Source organism: Microtus oregoni, unplaced genomic scaffold (genome assembly GCF_018167655.1).
Source record: "Microtus oregoni isolate MIOR12 unplaced genomic scaffold, Mior012 000024F_ref0000369, whole genome shotgun sequence".
Classification (NCBI taxonomy): domain Eukaryota; kingdom Metazoa; phylum Chordata; class Mammalia; order Rodentia; family Cricetidae; genus Microtus; species Microtus oregoni.
The window spans coordinates 3838615-3850706 of NW_024543083.1; the positions used below are offsets into that span (position 1 = coordinate 3838615).

Sequence of the window (12092 nt, forward strand, 5' to 3'; positions counted from 1 at the left end):
TATTACCTTCCCTTTTAAAAAGAAAACCTCTGATTTTAGGTCTCAGCTGTTTTTAGAGTGTAACTGGATTGATGTATCAAAATAATTCAGTGCCTTCAATTAAGAATTGGAGTGCATTTTGCATACAAAACAGACCAATCCTTGCTAAATGAAAAACTTTCTCTGATAAAGAAAACCGTGTCTATTATAAACATCCCTAACAATAAAATTAATAACAACTCAGAATTTAAGCAAAGTCACATAATATGCCCTATTCTATGATAATATATTGTTCACTAAAGCACTTGAATAAAAACAGAGAGCATAACAATGTTTCATCGGCTCATCGACGTCCTGTCTATTAAGCCAGTTCATAGTTTCCATATGGCCCATCTGCCTAGAACAAAAACATTGCTGAAGCATGAGCCATGTTATTCAAAGTCAACCTTATCCTTGACCAAAGACATGACTCAGAAACAGCACAAGCGTGGAGGTCTCCAAGGAGTCTCTCTGGTCACCTAATCCACCGTTGTCTTCTTGGGAGTTGAACTGGATTTTACAGCAAATCTCCTTTGCCCCACTGCTTAGAACAAGGTGTTCCAAATGAATGAGCCATAATGCAGTTAAGTAGTTCTCCAAGGAGGTTTTTGATGCTTAGTTGGACTTGCCCATGGGGACTAAGTGGGGATTTGAGCATTGGTTCTCATCTTTTATATTACTCTTCTCTCCACAGTAACTTAAAATTTATCCAAGAGAAAGAATTAGTGACTCTCCAGATTACACAAAGAGGAAGAAACCATTCCAGTTTCTATCCTCTGATGCTCTGTCATCATACGGTTTAAAGCAACAAGATCCTTTGAACATGAAATTGTCCAGATTCTTTCTTCCCTTCCCTCATGTCTGCTGCTCCGTGCAGTTGAGCAGAGAACTGACTTGGAAGATGTGAATGGGGTGTTTTTTAGTCTAAAAGTTATTTTTGCAACAGACAACGCTTATAAATGTGATCTATTGCCCAGTGGACAGATATAGGCTTACAGTGAGGAATCTGGATTTTAACCACCAGTTTTAGTAAGCAGTCCTGTGTCCTTCCAATTTCAGCCCCCTGGACATTACCTTCATTTATAACATAGAATTACTATATTCTGCAAAATTTTTTCCCTTGGAATCAAAAAAATTAAATGAGTTCATTTTTGCTAAAGTAGTTTTTAACTCCAGTAAGACCTTTTTTTCTCCTCTAATAATAAAAAGTAAATGGTACTATTCTCTCTGTAGACAATGACAAAAAATGGTGGAATTATTTAATCCCTAATTTTTCTTTTTATGTAAAAGTTTTTATGTGGCTTTTATGAGGCCACCAGCTAGCTTTGTAACTTTTCACAGGAAGGATAATTTATATATCTGATCACCATATTGATATCTTTGATTACAAGTTTCCTCATTTAAAAAAAATCAAAATTAAAACTCAGAAATCAATCTACACTTAAAAGACAGTTTCTTCAAACACTATTTCTTATGACTTCTGTATACTCAATGTTTATACACTGTGTAGATCATGCTATATGATGTACTGTTAAAAGGTACATCATTATATATATAAGACTACATATATATATATATATATATATATATTCCCAATACTATGCTACTTAAATAAAGTAACTAGGCCATGTGAGTGAATGCGTTCCAAAGAGCACAGTGTTGTCTTTGAAGGTAGCTAGAATTTAAAGGGAAAGAAACGGCTAGAGACAGAAGAGCCTTTACAAACCAAGCTCTCATTGCAGAGCAAGTCATTCTAGTATACCAGGCTGTCCTTGAAGATACACTAGTCTTTCCTTTATTTTTGTATCCACATACAACAAATCGGTTCATTGTGGCATTTTTCAAACAACTTCTTTTTGTCGTTTTTTTTTTCCTCCTCCCGGTATTCTGTTCTCCGGCTCCAGCAGCATCCTTTCTTCCTTCATAGCAGCTCTTGTTCCCATGTTCCCCCATCTAGTTCTTCTTTAGAGACTATCCCATCCTTATGCTTCCTTATACACATACACACAAATACTAAAAGTTAAGATCCGAATGTGAGCGCCAACATGGTGACATGCCTACCCAGAACAGCACCTCCACTCCAGGAAGTGAAGCAAACATAAAAGCCTGTTAGGTAGTGCAGCTAGTTTGTGGTCTAAAGGCTGGGCAGGGAACTTTGGGCATTGTGATAGCTAGTTAAGGAGCTGGAGTAACTTTGTGAACCAGGAGAATAGCACCATGAACACAAGGATATGTTTAGCTACATACATTTGAGAAATCTAGAGACTAAGTAAGATTCAAAGGAAAAGTCACAGATACTACCTAAGGCTAAACTTTTACAAAATACTGTCGGATTCCTAACAGTAGTGATGATGTTTACACTTCACTACTTTATATCAGTAAATAGGTTAACATAAATAAGGATGATTAGAATTCATTTGGCTCATACAAGCACTGTAAATGACACTGTGGTTCTAACCACAGATGAGCTTTGTCTCAGGGAACTTCTGTGTTCTTGAATGACATCTCATTTATCAGAAGCAAAGAGCATTTATGCAAGAAATTGATGGGAATCTTAGGAATCTAGACACTGAGCTCTTTAGACAATGATGCCTTCAGTTTCTTTTATGCATAGAATTCTACCACTCTTAATATTTGTGATTATGTTTAGGCTTGGACGTTTTAGAGTAGGTGAAGGAAGTCTTGCAGGCACCAATTTAGGAGCAGTTCTGTCTGGAATTGGAACATTGGCTAACCTCTCCACGTACCTCAGTTCCTCTGTCTTTCTTGCACCAGCTAGCAGCCGTGTGTATTTTTGAGTTCCCACGAGGCAGGCCTGGGTTCATGCTGAGCATCCAGGACTGAACAAGACCACACTGACCTCTTCCTTTAGGAGACCTAAGCCATTGAAAATAATACCCATGTTTCAAGCAATTGATTTAATAATCAATTATTGATGTACTGAGTACTGTGAAGACATTTAGGGAGCTCAGGGTATGTTTAGTGAGGACCTTAAAGAATGAAAGACAAAGGCTTTGTAGAAGGGACAGAAAATATAAAGTCATCACCTTAAGTCACAATCTATATTAAATAAAAATGCACTGTTTTAAGAATATTTACATTGAATAATTTAAAAGAAATCATTTAGACGCCTCATTTTAAAAGGGGTCTGTTAGCATAGAGAGAATGAGAAAATGTCTCAAGACCTCTAATCTGAAGTAAGAGTGTCATCTCCCTGCCCAGAGAAAGACAGACCACAGATGAGCAGACAGTATATCATGTGTCACTCTAGCGTAGTAAGGTACAGGGTACATTGATCCTATCTATATCTGTGGAAGTTGTTTGTCTTGACTTAAGGATGCATTGTGTTGGATAAACACTGGTAAGGGTTTTAGTCTCTGGGTGAGCATTTCACTAGAAGCTGTACAAACATAGTCTTAGGTAAGGTCCAAAGCTCAGTCAAGGAGAGATGTGTTTCTAAGCACTGCCATGACCACTGTTAGGGAAACACAATATTTGAAAGTCAAGGCAATATAGGAGTTTTGTGTGTATGTTTTTCCTTGGTATTTACTTATGAGCCCTATGAAGCCACTGTATGTACTCTTGTTATCGCAAGGATTGGAAGCTAGTCCCAGAATCATGATAAAAGAAAGGGAAGACCCATACCAGCTGAGCAGTAATGGGAGGTATATGCTAGATCTGAAAGAAACATTATTGGAACATTTTCTGTTTAGTGTTTTCTTTAATGATGCTACGGAGGGCATTCTCTGGAGGAAATAAATGACTTTTGCAGATGACACTGCAAAGACCACTGAAACACAAATTAGAAAAACATATATAAGCCTCAAGTAATTTCACTTAAAGGCTGATAACAGAATAAGATTCATCTCAGAAACATGCAGACTAATAGTAACAATACGTTTGGGAAAAAAAATAATCTACAATGCAGATACTTAGCCGGTGAGTAGGCGAGCGCTGGCCAGAATACCACGCCAGCTACGGGGTGAGAAAAGTCTGTGTTTGCAATGTGATCCTGGAGACAGTCAGCCGAGCAGTCTGAGAGCTGAATCCAAGGGCAACGCAGGTTTCCAGAGTGACAGCGGGAGGCTGTGACCTGGCACACAGACTGGCCAGTATTCCCCAGAATGAGTATGTTGGCATCTGTAAATATCAACCCCAAGTACATAAATTCAGGTGTTTTAAGGCGGCAGGGAAATGGCACAGTTAGTACTGAAGACAAGCAGAAAGAGGTGATATTCTTTCGAGCAGGGGATTTTTAAAACTGGCCAAATGTTTTGAGCACGGAGCGATGACTAAAGAGAACACACTGGCTGTCAGCTTCTTCCTTCTAGTGTTCTCGAGGGACAGGGATGAAACCAGGAAACAAAGGAAGGAAGATGTCTAAAGACAGTTTATAAGTTGACTGTAATTAATAAGTTGTCTATAAAATTGGCAAACCCTATAGAACCAGATCTTTCTTGGGGATTTGTAAATATCTTTGAATATGTCTAGAGTATCCACACACTGATTCTCAAAACACATGCACCCATGATTGAATCACTAGGAAATGCATCAGGTCATCCATTAAGTGTTGTCATTATTAAAATGTTTGTTTAAATGAGGATCCAGCTATGTTTGTTAGTTTTAATAAATGATAAGTTATAATTGCCAATATTATTTTGGCAATATTAAATTGCCTGGCTTGAAAAATTATAGAAAAGCATTAGCAATTGCTTATTGGCTGAAAGAAAAGTCATGTACCTTAGAGGCAAAGTAAAGCTTTGGACCTCACATGTAAGGGCAAGCCTGAACTCTGGCTACAGCAATTTTGAGCATTCTTTAATTTCGAATTTATCTTAACACAGACTTAAAAATGAAATTATTTCATCAGGCTCTATGCAAAATTAAGAATACATAGTATTATATGCCATTTTTATACTAATGTAGTTTTGAAAAATTCTAGTATTTTTGTTACTGCTGTCAGATAAAAACCTTGGTTAGAACACAGTTCTGGTTTTATTGAGTCTTAGGTAAACTGGTGTTTAAATGACAAAATTTAATTAGGTAATAGGTATTCTCTTCAATAATCGTAGCCCTTTCTCTTCAATGGGGCAAGCATAGTGTTAAAGGTTTTTACATGGGGAAGAAAAATCCCCAGGTACTAGTAATTCCTATTAAAACTTTTTTGGAAGTCCACAGAGGAAATTCTTTTGTAAACTCTAAAGACAGAAAGTACATGTCAAGATTGACTTGTTTTGACACATCTGTTTCCTTGTGGAGGTTTTTGATCTACCGTTCTCTGTGGAAAGCCGCAGTTAAAATGAGACAGCATGCAGGCTCTGGGTCAGGCTGTGGAGATACAGGGTGATTTGCAATGAGCACCGTTCCCATCCATCACAGCACAGTAAGCCCAGTTAAATTGGTCTGGACCAGGCATGGGACAAGGCACAGTGAACGATGCAGGGAAGGAGTCCTTCATAGGCGGAAGAGGTGGAGTCAGCCAGTGTTAGATTGGAAGACCAAATGCACATAGAGAAAAACGCCACTAAGAATAGCTGTATCTAGAACAAAGGTCATTCACTATGTGATGTGTTACTGAACCTACTACTCTTTATGACCACATAGCAGAGATAAAGCAGCATCTGACAGTACTACTCTCTCAGGATGCACACAGAGTTCACAGTAATTAGAAAGTGGGTAGGGAAGATTATTTTTACCCCATTTGTATACTAGCCACATACTCTTTAGTCACGGGCCTGGCACGTAAGATGCCTAAATTGTAATTTCCCAATAAATGCCCTTCTCTTAAGAAACTCTTGATTCCTTAGCTATTTCTTCATGACATAATCTTTAAATATGAGCAGTAATATCAGTTCTTATGTTAGATGGGTCTTTCTTCTCCAACCCCCATCTGTCTGTATGTCTGTCTCTGCCTCTGTCTCTCTCACACACACACATAATCTCATACACACATACACAGAATTCTTATTTGCCATATAACATAGAAAATAAATGGTGTGCTCAATATAAGAATTTTAAATTTTATCAAGAAAGCAAACAGGTAGAATGAAATGGTTACTCTGGGATGTATCTATAATTCTAGAATTAAGTATAGAAATGTCCTATAGGATCTTTTCAGAAATAATTTGGTCAAAAAAGCTACATGGAGTGTTTTTAAAAAAAATCCATCGAGGCATTTGTATTGAAAATATGAATTTCTTTATAGAAACAGCCCCTACTTTATAGGTCAGTTCTTATATTTTGTTCTAGGTAGATCTTTCTCCCTTCAGCAAAGGATTATCAGCAAAAATAATCATTTTATTCAAGTATTCTAGAGACTTCACTGGAACCATCTTGATATATTTATTATATATATTTATTGATATTCTTTTTTAAAGATTTATTTTTATAATTATGTATACGTGTAGTGGGGAATCTGTGCCTAGGAGTGCAGGTGCCCATCAAGGCCAGAAGATGACATCAGAGTCTCGGGAGCTAGACTATAGAGGTAGTTGTTAAGCTGCTTGATGTGGCTGCTGGGAACTGAACTTGGGTCTTTTGCTTGACCAGCATGTACTCTTTACTGCTGACCTATCTCTCTGGCCCTGCTGACGTTATCCTGAATGAGCACAGTTATACTGGGCAGGTAGTCGTGCGGCAGGAACTCTGGTACTGCTGGTATTTTTGCACCTTCATGCAATAAGAGAATTTCCTGTACCAAACTACATGATAGCATTTCTTTTTTTCTATTGAGTTTAGCCTGTATGTTAAAGAAATCACTCTTATGTTAGCAGAAGTAGTCGATTTATTAACAGTTAATATCAAAATGACAATGTTCAGCCTTATTTACTCTAGAGACGAGAGACTTATATAAAAATCTCTAAGTCAATAAATACTAGCAGAGCAAATTAGGCTATTTGGCTGCAGTTTTGAGACAGCTACGATGAACTATGTGGATGTGTGTGCTTGGCAATCAATTATAAACTTTTACCTCTAAGTATATTTGCTTTTAGCCTAGGCAGTTTGGATGCTCACCTTACTAGACCTGGATGGAGGTGGGTGGTCCTTGGACTTCCCACAGGTCAGGGAACCCTGATTGCTCTTCGGGCTGATGAGGGAGGGGGACTTGATCGGGGGGAGGGGGAGGGAAATGGGAGGCGGTGGCAGGGAGGAGGCAGAAATCTTTAATAAATAAATAAATATATAAAAAAGTATATTTGCTTTTTAGAACTCTTAAATACCTACTTATTACGTCATGATACTGGGTCCATCAAACCCAATCTATGGGGTTTAGATACTATATTAAAGCAAGATGGAACAGTAAAGGGTATAATGTCTAAGAATGGCCCTGTTGTATAATCTTAAGAACAAAAGTTATATCGAGTCTTGTATTTTGACAAATAAATTGAGATGAATAAATAAAATACAACTCTTTACATTAAGTTCAGACTATTTGGCCATAAATATAGAAGTGGCACATCATATGGTGTGCTTCTGTATAAAAATAACTTTTAATTTCAAGAATGTATTTTTCTTTTATTGAAGGTAACTAAATGAATGAAATTGTACCAAGAAAATTCCATTCTGTTTCTTTCAATAGTATTAAAAATAAAACTGAATTCATTAACTCTTGGAGGGGGGAATAGGGATTGTCATTCTCTCATCACTAACCACTGGAGAATAACAGTATTTGACTTATTTTGCTTAAATACTTCAACTTACAGTTCAGAAAACAGATATGAAATGAGTAGAAATCTCAGGCACACACAATAAAATTACAGGTTGGTCTTTTGATAACAAAAGACATAAGTAGAACCACAAAAGTTCGTGTCAACACTAGTGTTTTAACACGGCGAGATCAGCACTCTGGGCAAGGCAGCATGAGAGCAACCCCTGCCTTGCCACTCTGTTCAGCTGGCAGCCTCTCTCTAGCTAAATTCCAGTAACTAGTCCTCTGATGACTGAAGCAAACAGCACACTGAGTAAGCCGCAGTTTCTTGGGAGTGACTTTCTGAGTGGCGTGTCTTTCCCTCTCTGTGTTGTTCAGCACCGGGTCATTTTTAGGACTCCATATGCCATGGGAGGAAGGTTACCAGGCTGAAAGTTCAGTGTCTTGAGCGTTCGATTGCTTATCACGTTTTTGCCCTCTAGGTGCCAACCTGGATTCACTGGAGCAAGATGTACTGAGAATGTGCCCATGAAAGTCCAAACCCAAGAAAGTATGTTCAAATAATCTGAAATCTGCTTTCTCCACCAAACCACAGCAACAATCGCAACCACTTGGTGCTTTTACGGCTCAGTTGTAACTGATTCCTATTGTTCTAATTATGGTGTCTCCACTCAGGGCATGAACCTGTCCACTGTGGTCTCAGTTGCCTGTCATTCACTCAGGTCCCAAAGTTAAAATGTGAAGGAATGACTGATCAGAGAGGCCATGATTCTGGGAGTCAGCAGTGATCCTACTCCAAATCATTTTCTACCTATTTCTCCAACTAGATGGCTAAACCATCAATTCGTCTGGTGACTTCTTTGGAAAGAAAGCAGTCACCTAGAAATCCTGGAATCTTACTGCCATAAATGGCTGCAAACTGAATTTTTTTTTTTGTCCAAATTTTGAAGCACTAGGGAGATGCCAGAGTATAAAAGCCATGATCAGGACAAGGATTCAGTTCCTGAGGGTGAACTCACCAAGATCAATCAATGACACTCAAGGACCTTCTCTAGCGTATATTCACCTCTTCTCTTTTTCTCTGTTTTTTTTTCTACCATTGTTTTTTTGTTTCTTCTCTCAGGTGCCCAAATGAGTTTACTGGTGATCGTTGCCAAAACTACGTAATGGCCAGCTTCTACAGTACGTCCACTCCCTTTCTGTCTCTGCCTGAATAGGAGCATGCTCAGTCGGTGCTGCTTTCTTGTTGCTACATCTCCCCTCAGAGTCACCTAGAGCTAGCGTGTTCTACCAGGTCTAATATTGACTGCCTCTGCCTGTCGCATGTGAACATTAACAAAGCCATTGTGTTGCCTCCTCTGTTTGTGACTAGTCGGCTCTGAGTTGCTAATAGGTGTGTGAGGCTCCGGATATTTCTGAGATGGATCATACATCATGTGGATAGTCCACATGAAGGAGTGAAGTAATAATAAAGACGTTTCAGACTTGGACTTGTATTGATAAAATAAAATCATTGCACCAAGCAGTCCATCTTCTGTATCCAACATCCACGGTCTGCAGAGGCCGGTGATAGGTTGTAACCACCATACCCTTGATATGATGGTAAGTTGATTTGGGCTCAGAGTGTGTTATTCATATCAAATAAACATCACAAAAAGAGTTCAGATGTTTTTCTTCATTAAGCAAAGTTCACATCCAGGCAAAAGGACAAAAAAAAAAAGCAAAACACTACTAAGTAGAAAAACTTAAAAACAAATATTTCCCAGCCAAGGCAATATCCAGGCTCATAGTTATGTTTCTTGGGAAGTAAGTAATTCAGAATGAGTTTAGATAATCACCATCATCCTAGTGTTTCTTAATCTGAGTATTTATGCTGCTTAAAGGGTGATCTTAGAAAGGAGCTATTACAGTTTTGAATGCTATTACTTCAAAATAAAATAACAAATCTAGAAGAAATATAAAAGTGTTTAATGCTGAGCTGGCAAGTTTAGTAGATGTCTGTGAGGTCATGATGTTTTAAACATCATTGCTAAACTACTCAGTCCACATTGTAGATAATCTCCGAGTAACTCGTGAACTGGGGTGGTATCTCTCGGCCTCTGAAACCTTTAGAACATTGCATTGCCTATATCCCACTTAGTCATGTAAATCGTGAATTGGTAAGGTTTTCCTATGAAGCTTCAGATAACAAGTATTTTAAGGTTTGTGGTGATGGTGTCATGTCATGATGAGGCCCCAGTCTCCCGCCTCGTAGCGTGAAGACAATCGTAGCCAATAAACAAACTGATGGGCCTGCCTGTGTTCCATTAATTCTTTACTTACAACTATCAGCACAAGGCTGCTTTTGTCAACTCTATCAATTAGTAATCATCAAGAGTATTTTACATAACTCACTACAGTTTAAATTCTTAAAACATTGAAAATAACCACACAAGCCGGTCATTTAGGTATCCAAAGAATCAGAGATTTAGCCTTGGTTCTGATTCATGAGAAGAATAAATTTCTGTTAATCGTCACAGATATCAGTGCTGAGGGAGCAGAGGCAGGTTGATCTCTCTTGAATTAGAGGCCAGCCAGAGCTACACAGTGAAACCATGTCTCAAAAAAAGAAAAAATTAAAAGTCATAGATGCTATTAAAATAATAGCCATGTTTTTAGTGAAATAAAGTTTAAGTACTTCCATAGACTGTTATCAAAGATTATGCCATAAGCTATAATTTTCCCTTGTAAAAACTGGCAAGTTGGTATTGTTAAATTTTGAAATATATTCACTCTATTAACAAATATTTAAATAACAGCATTTATCAGACATGAATTTTCTCTCAGTAGCAATAGGTATTTTTAAGTAGATAGAATAGAAAGTAAAAATAGAAGGGAAAGTAGAATTTTATTTAAATAAAATACAGTTTTTGAATGGTTTGGTTGTATTAAAATAGCATAGATTTAGCAAGCCCACATGACAGTATAGGTATAAATCTACTTGTTAGAATTTAATGGAAAGACGTAAGCTATTCTTATATATGTCTTATATATTCTTAGCCACTAGAGATGTGTTGTGGAAGGTTGTCTTCCTAGATAATGGCAAGCATTAAAAATGCAAATATTTCACAGAACAATAATTCTGTTAACTCTGCCATTGGTAATCACCAAATATGTGCTCATTCACTTTTTCACCGTCTTCTCTTTTATTAGACATTATTTAAATTAGCCACTCTGTCTGAGGTCCAGGATGAGGCTCCTAAAATGAAATTTTTAGTAAGCTTTCAGTGACACTTCGGGAAGGCACGCAGGAAATTAGCATTCATGTTTAACTTGATTTAACAAGGATTGATAGGAAGCTCAGTCATGAGGCCAGCACGTAATGGCTGTATTATTGATACCACATGTCTGGAGAAGCAAGCGTTTCCAATCAGACACCACTTTTTCTCCGAATTATCTTGTCCAGAGTTCATTTTCTAATGTCTGCCTCTAAAGTTCTCAGTTTGTATCTTCCCCGGTAGATAGCCAGACAGGGGAGTGAGTTTTGTTACTCCGTGTTCAAGTAACAGTGGATGCTGACAGAGAATCTCGAAGATATTCCCACAGAGGTCACTTGAAAAGGTGATTGTTTACAGACACACTGTCTTAGAGAACATGACATGATCTTTAAAAAGAAGAATCCTGCCTCAAACAAAGGTTACAGCCTGCCAAACCATATTCTCAGTTGAAGAATAACATTGCAACGAGAATACAATTCTTCAACATGTTTAAGACGTAATTTATATTATTAAGATTATTGATTGATCCACAAATGCTGATTTAAATTAGGAAAGAAAGGGGTACAATTTACAGCAGCCATTTGTCTTGAAATATAACATAGAATACTTCTTAAGAAAGTATCATCCACTTTAGCCTTAAATCTGACTTATTACAGTTCAGTTCCTAGTTAACCCCTAGTTGTGATACTGTGATCCCTAGCATTTGGTGGCAAGTGTGTAGGGAGCCCACACACAATGTGTAGACTTTGAGGAGGAAAGAGAAAATACATTCAGAGCTCCAGTACCTGGAGGTAGCATTGGGCAAGAGTGTCCTGGAGAAGCTGGCAAGCCATAGGAACTAAATATAGAACGGCTCACATTATAGATGACTTTGAAGTGGACATTTAGAACTTGAGGCACATTCTCAAAATGAGTAGACTTCTCAGCCTTAAAAGTACTTTTGAGCCATTGGTTATTAGCATATACATTATTTCATTGATTTCTAAATGTTTTAAAGAGGCTGTTAAAGATAATGTATAATCAAACATGTATAACATGTATCTTGATAACAGTAGAATAAAGAGTACTCCACAGATGACAGAATTGTCATAAATTTCAAATGAGTGTGAAATTTGCTGTGTGTGTGTGTGTGCGTGTGCGTGTGTGTGCGTGTGTGCTCTTCTGCACAT

General features: G+C 37.7%; 1 protein-coding gene across 8 annotated transcripts in view; it reads left to right on the top strand.

Moving 5' to 3' along the window:
* Nrg1 (neuregulin 1) overlaps window positions 1-12092 on the top strand; it is a 996124-nt gene that overhangs the window by 963971 nt on the left and 20061 nt on the right. For 5 of the 8 annotated variants that reach the window (XM_041673676.1, XM_041673680.1, XM_041673683.1 and 2 more), the window contains one exon: window positions 8790-8848. In XM_041673676.1, the coding sequence (XP_041529610.1) occupies window positions 8790-8848 (59 nt within the window). Of the gene's footprint in view, window positions 1-8148; window positions 8217-8789; window positions 8884-12092 lie in introns of those variants that run through there. The other 3 variants (XM_041673679.1, XM_041673678.1, XM_041673682.1) reach the window with 2 other exon arrangements.